At 38.6% G+C, this 18,855-nt stretch overlaps 1 protein-coding gene across 1 annotated transcript; it reads left to right on the top strand.

Moving 5' to 3' along the window:
• Positions 1 to 902: 902 nt before the first annotated feature.
• Positions 903 to 16,660, top strand: LOC106066295 (heparan sulfate glucosamine 3-O-sulfotransferase 1-like). Its single transcript, XM_056035481.1, has 6 exons — positions 903 to 1,441; positions 10,331 to 10,929; positions 11,712 to 11,885; positions 12,308 to 12,442; positions 12,700 to 12,840; positions 15,639 to 16,660. The coding sequence occupies exons 2-6, from the start codon at positions 10,366 to 10,368 to the stop codon at positions 15,945 to 15,947; spliced, it is 1,323 nt and encodes a 440-aa protein (XP_055891456.1). The 5' UTR covers positions 903 to 1,441; positions 10,331 to 10,365; the 3' UTR covers positions 15,948 to 16,660.
• Positions 16,661 to 18,855: the final 2,195 nt, after the last annotated feature.

Below are 18,855 nucleotides of genomic sequence, written 5' to 3' on the forward strand. Positions count from 1 at the left end.
ATCGAGAAATAGATATAGAATGTAGACTAGATCTTAATCTTGATATAGAATCTAGATCTAGACTAGAATTTTGGAAAAATCTGCATGCATACATACTTTTAGAAATTAAATGGTTAACTTTCGGAAAAGAAAAAAGAAGCCGTAAGATCAGAACTTTGAATGATCTAAAATATCATGATGTCAGAATTTCATTTTCTCTTCTAGTTTCTGAGATCTAAGCGGGGCGAATGGACGGTCGGAGGGACAGACAGACCACACAAAGCTAATAGCGTCTTCTCACCTTTTGGGGGCCGCTAAAAAGGTTAAATATAAATATAATGAAAATACTATGCTGTGTTGATCTTAAGAGTGCCCAAATTAAAACAAACATTAGCTTTTATAAGTAATTTATGGTGTAGGTAACAATTCATTTTATTATTTTTCAGTTGTTTTCCTCTTGTACGAGAACATGCCAGCATCGCCCCAAACTGAAACTTTGTTCTCATAATAGACGGTTACCAAAAAAAAATATTTTTTTTATGATGGTCACTCATCTGGAATAAATCAATTCTTATCTTTCCCACGGATTGGAACCTATTTCTTGTGGTATCAACTCTTCTCTTTTTGTTTATTGACAGATGTAGCATGCGTTGGCTACTTTCCTTATCCTGGAAGACGTTCTAAAAAAAATGTCAACACAGGAATTCAGAACTATCTCCGAAACACAAGAGTCACTCATCTCTCAGTCTATGTCAGTGTCAAGGGATCAGGCTTACAGAAAGTCAAGAAACTTGGAACAAAAGCAGACGATGCAGAGAGAGAGAGAGAGAGAGAGAGAGGGAGAGAATGGAAGAGGGAGAGAGAGAGGGAGAGAGGGGGGGAGAAAGGAAGAGGGAGAGAGAGAGAGGGAGAGTGAGAGAGAGAGAGGGATAGAGAGAGAGAGAGGTTCTCAACTCTGGAAACTTTTAGAAAGTTGCATGACTGATCTCAAAAAGATTTTTAGTACATGTTTTTTTGTTTTCTTTGAAAATGATTTCCCTTTCACTGTCAAGTGCTCTCTATATGTTAGAAAAACAACAAAATCTCCTTCAATGGCTTTAAAAAAAAAACACCAATGTATCCCCCTTCCCATCATTCTCTCACCCACTGCATGCTGGTACAACACATCGACACGCATCTACTAGTTTCAAGGTGTAATGTCGTTTTTATCAAGTTGACAGTCGATCACGTCAATATTTTATAACGTACATGACCGAGCCAATAAAAAAAATGTAAGAACAAGAATCGATGTCTACATTTAGTGTGAGCAGAGTTGTTTCCCTGCACATGCTGTTGGTGAGATCAAATATGAGTGGAGACTAGACGCACGTAAAGTGGGTGATTACTTACGAACCTATCTGTCACAGCAGGTGTCACTGAAATATGTTATAATAACATCTCGATAGAAATAAAGTTAAAAACTGTAAGTATAAATGTATGTATTTATAATTAGATAAATGTATGTAAATAATCCTTCATCTAAGTAGAAAGTATTGTTACGTATTTCTGAATCTTCTGGCTAGATGTATTAGTTGGCACACAAATAAAAACACTGTAAAGAACTTGACAACTAAACTTTCAGTTTCATATAACTTTAATGACTATTAACTCTAACAATTCGTTACTGTAACATGTAGCGTAGAAGACTGTACAATATCTGTCAGTTTACAGTTAGCTATACTTCGTTGCAATTCATCTCTTCACTTCGTTGCAATTCATCCCTTCTCAACTTTCCTCGAGCCGTATTCCACAGAACAGACCAACGACACACTTCCCAGTGTCGCTCCAGGTCTCCCAAAGCTGAACCAAGTCGTACTCAAGTCTACCGAATCAGAGCCGCACACGTCTTACATCGACTGTATCGACTGTAACGGCTCAAGTCCACTGTAGTTCGCTGTATAGACTTTAACGACAGTAGTGCACTCCAGTTAACTCTACCCTAGTTAACTTGCATCGAGTCGTACACATTTCTCTTCCACAGAGCCGCACACGTCTTACATAGTCTGTATCGACTGTAACGGCTCACTCACGACTCCATACGACTGACTTTAACATTAACTCTCTGGCTTATATAGAGTCCCTAATCGCTTGTCCAAAGTTGCACAAACACGGCTAGTATCCTCTGAAATAACACGTGAGGAAACGTCACATCCTGTCTTTGTTTATACATGTAGATTCCAGAAAACATCGGCTGCAGTGTCATCAAGTTGGGGTCACACGTAGTGACCTCTATCTGTCACTGTTCATTAGTAACTGTCCCCCTACTTAGATCTGTTCATCCCCTGGAACAACACGTGAAGGCACGTCACATCCTGTCTTTGTTTGTACATGTAGATTCCAGAGGACACTCGCTGCTGTGTCATCTCGCCGGGGTCATACGTTGACCTCTACCTATCACTGTTCATTTGTAACACTGCCCCCTTCTTAGATCTGTTCGTCCCGAACAGATTCTACTTCATCACGATACTGATGAAATCGATCGACGATCAATTAGGAAGCTTTGGTGGTTGCCCCCTTCTCAGAGTTCTTTCAATCTGGCAGTTGTCCATCTTCTTTCCATAGAAGAATGGGAGCCAAATCCTCATTTTTTCAGCAGTTCCTCACAAATGTTTTCATCAATCTTGGTATGGAAACATCGACCTTCAGATGACGACATTGGGTACTCTTGTCGAGAAAATTCATCAGCATTCTAACGAGTTCGTGCTTCACTGGCTGAGTTTTACATTTTCAAGCATCTTTTTACAGATGGGTTAGGCTTTTTCCAGAGCTTCTTCAGAGATGACCAGGTTCATTACAGTACAGCAATATTCACATGTTCTTCTTACAACAGCAACTGACTTTGGATTTGTACGATGCCTGTTGGGTTGATCTTCTTGTACAGTTCTGTCACAGATGGTTACTCACTACAGTTCTGACATCTTAAACTACTTCTTTTCTGTCCTTCTTGCTTCTGACTTAATTAGCGTTCTTCTAAAACCTCTGTTATACTTCATCAACCTATTCTCATGAGGAATGTTCTTAGTTTATTCATTAGTGGCTTCACACTTTCAACTGATTCGTAAGGCTTTCTTCTTTGGTCTGATGGTTCCGGACAGAATCTTTCTAAAAACATGGGCTGTGGAGTTTCATCAGTGCAGGTGGGGGTCTATCAGTGGGAGAAGTGGTGGGCTTGTTTTCTAACAACATGGGCTATGGAGTTTCATAAATGCAGGTGGGGGTCTATCAGTGGGAGAAGGGATGGGTTTGTATCTTGATCTTGTTGGAGCCATCCACGTTGCACTCTGCATATGTCGCTTTCTCCGCCTCCTCAATTTGATATTTCTTTGGTTGCGTTGATGTCGTTGTCGTTGTCTTGCTTTCCTGTCGATCAATGCTGATGGCAGCGACTTAGCACATAGGAAGGCATAGTATTTCATAGCTGTAGTCATCAAGACTGTTGATCTAACAAGTTGCTTCAGCATTATTCTTCGATGGGTGCTTTGCGACTGAGCTGCAAGTCCACTTGAAGGCAAGGTGTCAAACACGTCATCACCTTCATCCGAGTCTGGAGCACTCGTCTGTGGGGCAGGTTGATAACATTCAACGTGCAAAGGTCCATCACCTTCAGCATCAGATTCTATTGTGTTTCCTTGACTTTGACCAGGACTTCTCGCGCTGATCTTGACAGCTAGACAAGCTTCTGTTAAGTCTAGAGCTTGTTGGTGTATTTCTAAGCATTCACAGTCTTCTTGCATAGCTACGTACGTACAGTTCTTGTCAAACGCATGGGTGCAATAATCCAGCTTCGAGTTCCTCTCGTAGACAATGGCAGATAGACAGAAGTCTTTAAGGTCCACAGCAACAGGCTTGGACGCAGACCCAACGTTGTCTTGATCTGTTTGGCTGGTTGAGGTACTCATATCAGGTTTATCTGTAGCTAAAGCTTCGGTCAAAATAAAGGTCTCATTCTGCTTTTCGTTGAAATAGTAACAGCTACCGTCTCTTTTAATTTCTTGTGGGCCACATTCGTTTGGTTTGCTATCACAGTCACAGACAGCACAACCATCACCAACATGCCTATCGTAATTGTCTGTATCGCCACATTCTTGGTTGGACAATTGTTCGCTGTTCATCAATGGTGTAGCTCTTTCATCTGTCGACTCAATCTGATAATGTTGGGTGTTCAGCAGCTCGTTAATCATGATTCTAGTTTGATCTTTTATCGTATTTGTTTGTTCTTCTGTCTTGTTGGGCTTGGTAACTATTTGTTCATTCTCATTCATGGTTTTGATCAAATGGTTAAATGAAGAAAATCGGGTGTTGATTTCTGATTCTATCTCCTTGATGCTCTCATTCACCGAGTTCATTTTGTATTGCAAAGTTCTCAGGAGCTCTGTCATATTAGGTTTGATTTCAAATTGGCAAGTGTCCGGATTCTCATCTTCCTCCAACATGGCTTGTCTGAGACGTGCTGTTAGCGTTTCCTTATTTCCGTTAAGCTGTAGTCCTCTTTCTTGAAGCTCTTGTCTAAGTTCTTTCATGTCAAGTTCATTAAGAAGTTTGATGGAACACATTCTAGCCAGAAAGATCCCACTTCTGACACCAATTGTTACGTATTTCTGAATCTTCTGGCTAGATGTATTAGTTGGCACACAAATAAAAACACTGTAAAGAACTTGACGACTAAACTTTCAGTTTCATATAACTTTAATGACTATTAACTCTAACAATTCGTTACTGTAACATGTAGCGTAGAAGACTGTACAATATCTGTCAGTTTACAGTTAGCTATACTTCGTTGCAATTCATCTCTTCACTTCGTTGCAATTCATCCCTTCTCAACTTTCCTCGAGCCGTATTCCACAGAACAGACCAACGACACACTTCCCAGTGTCGCTCCAGGTCTCCCAAAGCTGAACCAAGTCGTACTCAAGTCTACCGAATCAGAGCCGCACACGTCTTACATCGACTGTATCGACTGTAACGGCTCAAGTCCACTGTAGTTCGCTGTATAGACTTTAACGACAGTAGTGCACTCCAGGTAACTCTACCCTAGTTAACTTGCATCGAGTCGTACACATTTCTCTTCCACAGAGCCGCACACGTCTTACATAGTCTGTATCGACTGTAACGGCTCACTCACGACTCCATACGACTGACTTTAACATTAACTCTCTGGCTTATATAGAGTCCCTAATCGCTTGTCCAAAGTTGCACAAACACGGCTAATATCCTCTGAAATAACACGTGAGGAAACGTCACATCCTGTCTTTGTTTATACATGTAGATTCCAGAAAACATCGGCTGCAGTGTCATCAAGTTGGGGTCACACGTAGTGACCTCTATCTGTCACTGTTCATTAGTAACTGTCCCCTACTTAGATCTGTTCGTCCCCTGGAACAACACGTGAAGGCACGTCACATCCTGTCTTTGTTTGTACATGTAGATTCCAGAGGACACTCGCTGCTGTGTCATCTCGCCGGGGTCATACGTTGACCTCTACCTATCACTGTTCATTTGTAACAGTATGTATATATGTATTTATATCTATATGAATCTATGCATGTTTGTATATTCGTGTATCTATTCAACTATTTCAGTTGTCTATCACATTTATTTATATCAATGTGGTCTGTGTATTTATCTTATCTTATCTTATATAATACAGACGTTACTTCAAAAAAGAAGATGATTACGTCCTACGCGTCATGCATTTAGTCATGCATATTAACCTATGACTTAAATTCTGCCAAGTCACTGGTTTTCCTGGCTAGCTCAGGCAACCCATTCCATGCTCTAATAGCACTAAGGAAGAAGGAGTATTTGTACAAATTTGTCCTAGCATATGGGACGAGGAATGTGCCTTTATCTTTGTGTCTTTCAGAGTATTTTATTAAATTTTGTTTTTGTATTTGAAGATTATGGTTCAGTGTTTTATGTATGATTGCTACTTTACTTTTGAGCCTTCTGTCCTGAAGGCTTTCTAAATTTAGTGATTTTACTAAAGGTGTTACTCTAGTCAAATGTGAATATTCGTTTGTTATGAATCGCACTGCTCTATTTTGTGTCTGTTCTAGTTTCTTAATGTTTTCTTGAGTTGAGGGGTCCCAAACAGAGGATGCATATTCTATTATTGGCCTAACCAAGGTTAAATAACATTTTAGTTTTATGTTCTTATTTGATTTATAGAAATTTCTTTTAATAAATCCTAATGCTTTGTTTGATTTTTTTGTAGTTTCATCAATATGTGGATTCCATGACAGTTTTTCATTTATTATAACACCTAGGTATTTTGCGTTTTTAGTGTGTATTACTGGTTTGCCATGAATAAGATAAGTGGAATTAATTTGTTTTAGTTTTTTTGTTACTCTTAACAACTGACATTTTTCTGGGTGGAAAGACATGCTCCAATTTGATTCCCATTTCTGTAATTCATCTAATTCTCTTTGTAAAATATCTGTGTCTTGTGTTGTTTTTATTGTTCTATATATTATGCAATCGTCTGCAAATAATCTGACTTTTGTTCCTGAACTAATGCAATTTGGTAAATCATTTATGTAAATTAAAAATAGTAGTGGACCCAAGACTGTTCCTTGAGGTACACCTGAGTTTACTGTTATCGGTGTTGATTTAGAGCCATTTATTATTACAGTTTGTTCTCTCCCTATCAGAAAATTTTTAATCCACTGATGCAGTGGACCATTAATGCCGAAATATTTTAATTTTTTAAGAAAACTATGGTGGTGAACTTTGTCAAAAGCCTTAGAAAAATCTAGTAAGATAGCATCTATTTGTTCACCATTATCTAAACCTTTTGATAAATCATCAATTAGTCCTATTAGTTGTGTTTCACATGATCTATATTTCCTAAAGCCATGTTGGTATGTTGTGAGGACATTATGTTTGTCTAAGTGGTTTATGATGTTGCTACATATTATGTGTTCTAGGATTTTACATGTGATGCTCTTAAGTGATACTGGTCTGTAGTTTCCTGGGTCAGATTTTTCTCCTTTTTTAAATAGGGGGGGGTGATATTAGCTTCTTTCCAGTCCTTTGGTACTCTGCCCTGGTTAACTGAAGCCTGAAAGAGTATTTTGAACACTGGGGCTAGCTCATTACTTAGTTCTTTGAGTAATCTAGCTGGAATACCATCAGGTCCAGAAGCTTTATTTGGTTTGGTGTTGGCTAATAGTTTTTGAATTCCATTTTCTTGTACTACTATATCTTCTATGTTGTCTACTTGGTTCAAATTCAGTAATATGTCTTTGTCTCCTGGGGCTGAGAATGCTGATGCAAAGTATTTGTTTAGAATGTTTGCTTTAGTTTCATTATCATTATGTATTATGTTATGTTCATCTTTTAATGGCGCTACGCCTGTTGTTTCCATTTTCTTAGACTTAATGTATGACCATAGGTTTTTGTTGTTATCTTTAGATATTACATTGTTTATGTATTCACTCTGCAGCTGTCTGCTTACTTTTTGGGTTAAGTGTTTAATTTTTATATACTTTTTGTAAACTCTTTCTGCATTAGTTTCTTTAAAATTTCTATATAGGTTTTCCTTCTGTTTACAAAGCTTCTTTAGTCTATTATTAAACCAACATTTATTTATTTTGTTTGACGTGTATTTAGTTGGTATATGATTTTCTATAATGCTTTTAAGATGGTTTTTAATGAAATTCCAGAGGTCATCGACTGGTTGGTTAATGTCTTTTTGTAATAAGAATGTTTGTTGAAAGTTTAATGCAGCTTGGTGTAGTTGTGTTAGGTTACATTTATTCCAGAGTAAGATTTTTCTTTTGGGTTTTGTATTGGCTACTGCTTTTATCTGACTGTGTATTTTTATGATCTCATGGTCTGATAGACCAGGGATAATATCATAATCAACTACTAATCCAGGTCTGTTGGTTAAGAAGAGATCTAATGTGTTGTTTAATCTAGTTGGCTTTTTAATGATTTGATCTAAACTTAGGTTGTGTAAAGTTTCTATGAAAAGCTCATGTATGTCGTTAAGGTTTTGGTGTTTATCTATGGTTAGTGTTTTCCAATTTATATCAGGTAGGTTGAAATCACCCATAATTCAAAAAACTGCATTTTTATTTGTCTCTTTTGTGACAGGTGGGGGAAATGTGATGTGTGTTTGGCGCGTTTTATGTCTAGGGAAAGATTATTTTTAAAGCTATCACACACCAACCTATCAGCATATGAATCGGGAGCAGACACGCAACAAGACAAAGCAATGAAAGATAGATACAAAAGTTAAAAATAGAGAATATTTATTTACATAAATATACATATAAGAATAAAAAGGGGGAGGGTTTGCTTCTATCTCTAAATAATACTAGCTTTAATCATCACTCTTGCATTTAATAAGAGAGTATGTCACTGTCCTCTGACTTAGCTGGTTGTCCTGTTGATGTCGCAGCTGGCTGTGTCCTGGCTTGAGGTTCTGCAGCTGGAGGTGGCGCTCTAGCGGATAGAGGGACGCCGATGATATAGTTCTTGTGGAGTCTCAATCGCCAAAATCTAATATCTGTAGTGGGCACAGTAGGGTGGGTGGCCGGCTACCGTGGGCACAAGGTTACTGCGGGCAGAGCGGATCTGCCGTGGGCAGCGTAGTTGACATGATATGTCCAGTGAGTTGCAGAGGGTTGGCGTAGCTATGACGTCTCACACAGATCTGAATCTATAGGGACGTCGCACCTAATAGCTTGACAGGTGGGCTGTCGAATAGGCGGGCAATGCCGATAGCGCCAAGTAATAGAGTTGAGTAGATCTCAGTAGGCAAGTGCAGTGCTGAATAGCACTAAGCACATAAATAGGCAATAGGTGATTCTCGGTAGCAAATAAATAGGCAGGTAAATAGGCTAGTGCAGTGCTGAATAGCACTAAGCACAAAGATAGTAGGTGATTCTTGATATCAAACAAATAGGCAGACACCTGAGGGAGGCTGCGGATAAACAAAGACAAGTTAGGACATGTCTCTCATGCATCTTATCGATGCCCTCGACTGAGGTGCATTCGTCAGATTGGCAAAATTGCTTTAGAGCATAAAGGGGAGATGATGACAAATGGGATTTGGAAAAATAGATGGCTGATAGTAGCAATATAAAATGTACATAAAAGGGAAAGTAATAATATAAAATGTACATAGAAGGGGAAATAATAATCTCAAATAAACAACACAGGTGGATAGAGAGAGAGAGAGGGGGGGTGAATTGGGCGGTGGTCGGTGACCAAGACGGTTTGTTTACATATGACCGTAGGTCGAGAACAATGGAGCGCGCTTGAATGGAGAGGGTGTCCGTTCAAGCGGCGCAACTCTTGTTAGAGTGAAATGACTACAGGGGAGATAATTCAATACAGGGGAGATAACTCATAACTCTTTTCTAGACGCAGTGTTAGTAGCTAGTGAAATTATCAAGGCGGTCAACCGAGATAAAGGAAATAGAATAAGATGTACAAATATATACACGGTTGCATCAACGATTAATTGAGCAACGTAGCATTAATAGATTAATGCAATACATAAATAAATACATAGGACATGTCTATGTTCTCTACTTACGCCAGTGAGAAATACACAATGCACTAATTAAATATAAATGAACTAGGCAAAATACACATGATAAAATCCAGTGGAAATAGCACAAAAGTAATTAAGATGGAACTTGTGATTAAGTTCGGCTTACCACCAGGTAGTCCTCGAGGAGGGAGAATAAATGATACAGTCCAGACTCGATAGCTCAGCTCGAATGAGAAGTGAAAGAGAGTCTAGCCTGATTTAATTTACCATATAAACAAAGGCCTGGAAAATGTGGGCGGACACAGGAAATGTCCTAGGCTTAGAATTATCTTACACGTGGGTGAAGTCCGACAAGAGATGGGATTCGCAGATTGGGAGGTCAATGGGCGTGTTTGTCCTCGTGGTCTCCTAGATCAAAGAGAGGCATACGAGAAAGGGTGGGGGGAGTGACTTGCATTCCACACATTCCTAACTGCGGCAGTCAGTCAGACATCCGGCGGATAAGACAAAAGAGATAGTGTGGTTATCTTTCCCCGATCAAGGGCAGATAAATGAAAGGACTGGCCTAGTTTTCTTCCAAGGTGGTGGACTAAGGTCTAGCCTGGAGAGAAAAAGGTGGGGCGGGTGGAGAATTCAGGGGTAGGATGGGGAAATAATTAAAATAAAATAAATAAATAATGAAAAATAATAATTAATGCTGTGATAATTTAGAGTGACTCTGACAGCGAGTTTTTGACTTGTCACATCTTTAAGTATAGTAATCTTTAATCTAATCTAATATTTATATTCTATGTATTTTTGTTTCAGATTTCCACTATTTATGCTAATCAATACAATCATCAATGGTGAAGACTAATCGAATTAGATGTCTGAAACTTGGATTGATCTGGGTTTGCCTATTGTTAGCTATCTATGTTTATGACCTGCACTTTGCCGAGGAAGTGAAACAGATGAGCGTCTTGAACGTAGGGGCACTCAATGAACTTCGCCAAACAAAAACACACAATTTTAGAATGAAAGATGACGTCACATTCTCTGCAGCGGCGCCACATGAAGGCTTTCATGATGTCAAACTATATGATGACGCACTGGAAATCTCCAAAGATGGCCAGCAAAACTCCAAGGTGTATTTTTCCGATTTCAAAAATATGTCACAGAAAAATGTCTCTAACGTGTCCGGGATAAATATGTCCACTAGGACCAGCTTCGTGCATGCCGAGAATAAGACCACACCAAGTGTGTCGCTGCCACCAGCAGCCCAGGAGAACCAAACGATCACTAAGACAGCGCCTCCAACATACCGGATATCAGGCAGGGAACACTGGACAATCAACGAACTGGGCAGGTACAATGTCAGCCTGTTTTCCCCTCCTCCTGGTGAGACTCCAAAACGTCGTTTCCCAAAAGTAAGTTATAACATTATCTAATATAAGTGTTTCACATATCTCGCATTGGTATTGTACCATGCAAATGTAAGATTTTGAATTCGAATGACAATTTAATCTGCTTATGTTTATTTGCACAATTCCACTCTTAAATAGTTCAATTGCTCATGAAGTCACAAAAGCAACAAATGGAAAAATAAATCAAACCCATCGATTCATTTCTTGTCTCCATATATATGTCTATTAATAAAACATGTGCGTTTCAGATCCAAAGAATATTCGTTATATCTAAGACATTGAGTTGGCATCTTTTGTCTCCACTGAGTTGAAAGGTCACTTCTATTAGAATTGAGGAAATGAGCAACACATTAATTTAGGCCATTGCGACATAATGGGGAAGGAACTGTTTTTGAGTAAATGTGAAGACAAGAGTCACTCCCCTTGAGAATGTTATATAAGGCCATGTAAAGTGAGTTACCAGCGTGACCACTGAACCATGATGAGTGTTATGAAAACTGAATATATGTATATACCTATATGTACAGCTAGTACAATTGTACCGATGTATCCGTATTGTACTTGTAATTTAAAAAAAAATATGTGTCTAGATCGTGTCCCGTCCTGAAGCAGCTGTATTACATTACATCAGCTCATATTTCATCATTCTACACAGCACAGCCACCAACCAATCGCCTAGCCTCTCGTCCTCGTCACCTAGGAAACAGCACACACACACAGTCCATAACACTTCCGCTAACTCGTCTCTTACATAAGATGTTCCTACACTTTCACTTTTATTTCAGGCCATCATCATTGGTGCTGGCAAGTGTGGCACACGAGCTCTCCTCGAGTTCTTGCAGATGCACCCCTACGTGGTGGCCGCTAATAGCGAGGTCCATTTCTTCGACCAGGACGAGCACTTCCAGAAAGGTTTCACCTACTACAAGTCGAAGATGCCTCTATCTTACAGTAACCAAGTGAGGGAGAAGTTAAGACTACTTTTTGATTGATCTCTTGAGAATTTTAGCGGACTTACAAAGTATTGTTTATGAACTGCGTGTCCTACTAAGTTACTATCTGTCCGGTTTAGATCTTAAATTTGAAAAGCACTGTGATTTCATTTGAATCATTAGTGCTCTATTTGTAATGGCCTCGTTACGTCTGTCAGTTTGAGGTCAAAGGTGAAGATACTTAAAAATAATTTTGGGGGATATTAAATTTGTCATTGGCAACACCCACACACACACATGCTCACACACATAGATATATAGTGATTAAAGTATATAGATAGATATGTGTGTGTTTTGTTGGTTGTGTACGCGTTTTGGTAATTTAGTGTCTGTTTGACTTGCGTACTTGTGTGTGTACTGTGTAATACTTAATCTAAACGGTTCTCCAGGTGACAATCGAGAAGACACCATCTTATATTTGGAGCGAGAGAGCGATTCACGAGATTTATAAACTGAACAGAAACATGAAGTTAATCTTAATCATCAAGGATCCGGTAGTCCGAGTTATTTCTCAGGCTATTAGAGTGAGTACATGTTATGTTTTACTTTGTGTTGTAAGCCGTGTTTTCTTTTCAGCCTTGTCATGTTATAAAAGATTGCTGGATAGTTTAGGTCCAAACATTGCCACCCGAATACTTTTCTTCTCTTGAGCAACATTTAATTCCATCTTTCTTTTAGTGTATGAGATTGCTGGACCACATTTGTTGTACAACTTCACATATGAGTAACATAATAGCGCTAATGTATTTTAAATGAACGTGTACAATTGTTTCACATCTAGAGCTGTCCGGACAACCCAGAATCTACTTTCATTCAAGAACATGAGGGCACATTGAGAGTGTCCAACGAGTCTCGAACTGTAGACTGGGGGATCTATGTGAAATACATTAAGTTGTGGCTACAGGTTTTCCCAAAGTCTCAGGTAACACTTATTACATTTTACATATGTGAATGTATATTAATATTCTTTGGTTTAGACCTAGATGTTTCTTTGAAGCTTTTGTTTTGTCAATAGGTTTCCAGCAACACTTTTTGATATGTCACTTCTTCTTTTCTTCTTCCTTGTTCTCATTATTTTTGGAGCGTTCAGATGACTAGACCAATATAGGAGATGCTGTTGGAGTGATCAGATGACTAGACCAATATAGGAGATGCTGTTGGAGTGTTCAGATGACTAGACCAATATAGGAGATGAACTGTTGGAGCGTTCAGATGACTAGACCAATATAGGAGATGCTGTTGGAGTGTTCAGATGACTAGACCAATATAGGAGATGCTGTTGGAGTGTTCAGATGACTAGACCAATATAGGAGATGAACTGTTGGAGCGTTCAGATGACTAGACCAATATAGGAGATGAACTGTTGGCATGTTCAGATGACTAGACCAATATAGGAGATGAACTGTTGGCATGTTCAGATGACTAGACCAATATAGGAGATGAACTGTTGGGGTGTTCAGATGACTAGACCAATATAGGAGATGCTGTTGGAGTGTTCAGATGACTAGACCAATATAGGAGATGAATTGTTGGAGAGTTCAGATGACTAGACCAATATAGGAGATGAACTGTTGGCATGTTCAGATGACTAGACCAATATAGGAGATGAACTGTTGGCATGTTCAGATGACTAGACCAATATAGGAGATGCTGTTGGAGTGTTCAGATGACTAGACCAATATAGGAGATGCTGTTGGAGTGTTCAGATGACTAGACCAATATAGGAGATGCTGTTGGAGTGTTCAGATGACTAGACCAATATAGGAGATGAACTGTTGGAGCGTTCAGATGACTAGACCAATATAGGAGATGCTGTTGGAGTGTTCAGATGACTAGACCAATATAGGAGATGCTGTTGGAGTGTTCAGATGACTAGACCAATATAGGAGATGAACTGTTGGCATGTTCAGATGACTAGACCAATATAGGAGATGAACTGTTGGCATGTTCAGATGACTAGACCAATATAGGAGATGCTGTTGGAGTGTTCAGATGACTAGACCAATATAGGAGATGAACTGTTGGAGCGTTCAGATGACTAGACCAATATAGGAGATGCTGTTGGAGTGTTCAGATGACTAGACCAATATAAGAGATGAACTGTTGGAGCGTTCAGATGACTAGACCAATATAGGAGATGCTGTTGGAGTGTTCAGATGACTAGACCAATATAGGAGATGAACTGTTGGAGCGTTCAGATGACTAGACCAATATAGGAGATGCTGTTGGAGTGTTCAGATGACTAGACCAATATAGGAGATGAACTGTTGGAGCGTTCAGATGACTAGACCAATATAGGAGATGCTGTTGGAGCGTTCAGATGACTAGACCAATAGACCAATATAGGAGATGAACTGTTGGAGCGTTCAGATGACTAGACCAATATAGGAGATGCTGTTGGAGTGTTCAGATGACTAGACCAATATAGGAGATGAACTGTTGGCATGTTCAGATGACTAGACCAATATAGGAGATGAACTGTTGGCATGTTCAGATGACTAGACCAATATAGGAGATGCTGTTGGAGTGTTCAGATGACTAGACCAATATAGGAGATGAACTGTTGGAGCGTTCAGATGACTAGACCAATATAGGAGATGCTGTTGGAGTGTTCAGATGACTAGACCAATATAGGAGATGAACTGTTGGAGCGTTCAGATGACTAGACCAATATAGGAGATGCTGTTGGAGTGTTCAGATGACTAGACCAATATAGGAGATGAACTGTTGGAGCGTTCAGATGACTAGACCAATATAGGAGATGCTGTTGGAGTGTTCAGATGACTAGACCAATATAGGAGATGAACTGTTGGAGCGTTCAGATGACTAGACCAATATAGGAGATGCTGTTGGAGCGTTCAGATGACTAGACCAATAGACCAATATAGGAGATGAACTGTTGGAGCGTTCAGATGACTAGACCAATATAGGAGATGCTGTTGAAGCGTTCAGATGACTAGACCAATATAGGAGATGCTGTTGGAGCGTTCAGATGACTTGACCAATATAGGAGATGAACTGTTGGAGTGTTCAGATGACAAAACCAATATAGCAGATGAACTGTTGGAGCGTTCAGATGACTAGACCAATATAGGAGATGCTGTTGGAGTGTTCAGATGACAAAACCAATATAGGAGATGAACTGTTCGAGTGTTCAGATGACTAGACCAATATAGGAGATGACTGTTGGAGCGTTCAGATGACTAGACCAATATAGGAGATGACTGTTGGAGCGTTCAGATGACTAAACCAATATAGGAGATGCTGTTGGAGTGTTCAGATGACAAAATTAATATAGGAGATGAACTGTTGGAGCGTTCAGATGACTAGACCAATCAGGAGATGAACTGCGCAGTGGTTTCCAAATCAGGGAGCTCTCCATATAGTTTTCTTTCTATTGAGGTGTTTTTGTGCCAGTGTCTTGTTCTGGCCTTATGGTAAAGAATGCAGTTTTGGACATGGTCAGTTTTCTCTGGTGACACTCCACATGGTCAGATTTCACTGATTCCAATTTTGAGCTTCCGAACATATGTTGTCTCATTCTGTTCTGTCCTGAGTCGAAAGATTAGACATTGATCTTGTCGGGATAGTTTATAATAGGCATCGTCTTTGTTGTGCTTCGGATGAGACCTTGTCCATTTCTCATTTATTCTATTCACTATTAGTTTCTTTAATATCACTCATTTAGTTTGATGGAATCATGTCTGGTTTCTGTTTCAGCTTCATATTCTAGAGAGTCGAGACTTTGTGACGAACCCAACACTGGAGATCCAAAGACTGGAATACTTCTTGGGAATTCCCCGGATGATCACAGAGAAAAACTTTCATTTCAACAAGAGCAAAGGATTTTACTGCATGCGACCCTTCCATCTGAAAACAATTGTCTGCCTCAGCTCGGGGAAAGGCATGCCACACCCCAAAATCAATCCAATACTAGAGAATCTACTGTACAAATATTACAGACCTCACAATGAAGCATTGTTTCAGTTGCTAGGGAAGCGATACGACTGGACACCAAAAACACGATGAGGTTTAAATGTCACGGAACGAAAGTTTCTATGAAACACTCACGATGAAGAATTGCACTACTGGACAGTGAAGTCTGAAGAGCAACCAAAGACTCCAAAGGTCAAGACCACAAACATTTCTTTTTATATCAAGTCAATAACTCTCGTTATTAGATCGAATGCTATTTAAACATGTGTACACTTTGGGATAAAAGCGTAAACTTTACTGATGCTTGTGTATGAGAATTTCATCTGTGTCTTTGTTTACATCTTATGATTGATGTCGTAAATTTAATTATAGAGTCTGTGCAAGAGAGAGAGAGAGAAAGGGAAATAAAAAAAAATGGTACTGATTTGCTATTCTACTATTTTAATTATTTCTTGGATACATTTGATAAATTATCAAAGAAGCAACATTATAAACTACAGTTTTGGGAATTGTAATGTTAGATATATGGCACGAGTGACTCACAAAACAGTTTGTTCGAATTTGAAGCTTTGGCTATAATGGTACGATTGGTAGTTTTGTATTTTACATGGATGTGGAGGGGTAAGAAGGTCAACATACGTGTTGATCTAGAATGTTGTTTCCCTGAATGTAATGGAACTATGGAAGTATGATTTTAGAACATGGTGTACTTTTATATTTATATCAAATAATTGTAAAAAAAAAAACCAACAAAACAACTTTCTAATGTTTCTTGTATGTTAATGAATAAATAATAATTTCATTTCTCTCAATGTTTAGTATTCCTCATGTCTTTCACCGTGACGTCCTTACAATGTTGTCATACAAACTTAAGTATTACCTGCAGTGTTGTGGTGTGTTCGGCAATTTGTGAAATTGTTCCCCTTTAATCGTTACAGTCACGACTAGTTTAAAATCAATACACCAGGAGGGAAAGAAAAAAACGACAACAATAAATGACATCCACTTCTGACATTCACATACATTTCTGTAATTAAACTCGTTGGTTTTTTCTCCATTCGTTGACCTCACTAGAGACGTGCAGAAGTCATTGTGATGGGTAGATGTAATACCAAGACGTAATACTTCTCTCTCTGTATCAAATATCAACTGGAGAACAACTTGACCTACAAGTTTAAAATGTAAAACATTATTTTGCTTTCAAACTGAAACTAAACAAGGTCTTCGTTTATCAAGTCTTTTATCTATCATCAAGTCTGCTTTTGTCTATCATCAAGTCTTTCTTTGTCTCTGACATTGTTTCTTGTGATGATAAATGTTTGAGTGACAGATGACAAGATACGTTTGAGATTGTCACGGTGTCTTGGTTGATGTTACGATGAGATTGTGTTAATCAGACAATGCCTTTATGGTGCTTTTGCTTTGCATATATATCTCCTATAGATAGTTTTAGGGTTCTCCAACAATCTCGTGATGCCAGAGATGTTACTTTCAAGCATTAACTCAAAACTGAATTCTTCTTGAAATAAATACAAAGCTTTAATTCTGGAATTTTGTATCACTTAATACTATACACACTACATAAATGTACAATACAATTCAATTTAAATTCATTGACTCTTGTCGCAGATCTCTCTGGAAACTGAAAATGCAAGTCTTGAAATACTTCCTCTTGCCCCTCTTATAGCCACGTCTAAACTAGTTTGAAAGCTTACGGAAAAAACCGTTTGAAATGTAATTGAGCAGCAAATATTCAATGTAAAAATAAACTTAATACAACTGCTGCTTGATGCTACGTGACATTTCTGTACATTCTTCAATCCAAAACAAAACAATGTCCTGGTCGTTTGTTTGAGCTTCAAATCAAACCTTTCCCGCTCAAACCTTTCCCGCGTTCATTCTCTGGCCTTCTCCAGGAAGTCTGGGATAGGACGTAACAATTTTCAGTTCCCTGAACTGACCTATATTACAAAAAGAGGGCTCAAACCTCCTAAAACTAACAGACTAACCAATGTGCCAACGAAGTGCTCATGAAAATTGAAGGTTTATAGTTATCTATTAATAGTGTAAACTTAAAAGCGGCAACCTATTTCTCTCTACAAAGTATAATGGGGACTAATTCAACTTATATTCCTATATCAGTCAAGTACATTTTCTTTCCCTAGTTTAATACCAAACAAAATAATGACCAATAGTAAATTTTAAAAAATTTAGTTTTTTTTAATTGGTTATTTCGTCAGGTTAATCGTGTGAAATTTCATTTTGATCTGGGATTGGGTTTTGGAGAAAAAACGTGTGCAAACTTTTTATCAGACAGACAGACAGACAGACAGAGTGAGTTGATATAAGTCAGGTACCCATTAGAGCCGGGTGGAATCAGAGGCGCCCGAAGATCCCGAAATTAAAAATCGCAGTCTTCACCCTAGGTCCGGAAGCCAAGCATTTTACCGCTCGGCCACTGCGCCTCCTGAATGAATAAAAGCTTAGTAAAAAAATGTATGAAACATTACAAAACTAAACTAGGTAATATTGACAGAATACAAAAGAGAGAAATGAGAAGTTAAAAGATAAGATAAGATATGATAACTTTTATTGATCCAATCAAATGGAAATTCGGTTTGACTACAATTGACAACCTCAGCGTAACTACTGTACAATAACAATACAGATGCACATACGAACGGCATTCACACACGAAAAACACATACACACTCAAAACCAGCGCTTTATAAATAGACTTCTATGTACTTCTCGATGACTACAAATTGTTAATTTTTAATGTTAGTCATCCAGGGTCTATTATTACTCAATGTTTTAATTTTCTTCTTTGGTACAATGAGGTGAGAGAGAGTATTTGTGTGAAAGAGAGAGAGAGAGAGTGAGAGAAAGAGAGAGAGCCTATCCAAAGTGGAAGAACTCTACATTTACAACTATATATCTAATTAATGTAGAATTAATTTCCCTTTTTCGGAATGAAACGAAATTATTAATTACCAAAATT

This window comes from Biomphalaria glabrata, chromosome 7 (assembly GCF_947242115.1).
Source record: "Biomphalaria glabrata chromosome 7, xgBioGlab47.1, whole genome shotgun sequence".
In the NCBI taxonomy this organism is placed as follows: Eukaryota; Metazoa; Mollusca; class Gastropoda; family Planorbidae; genus Biomphalaria; species Biomphalaria glabrata.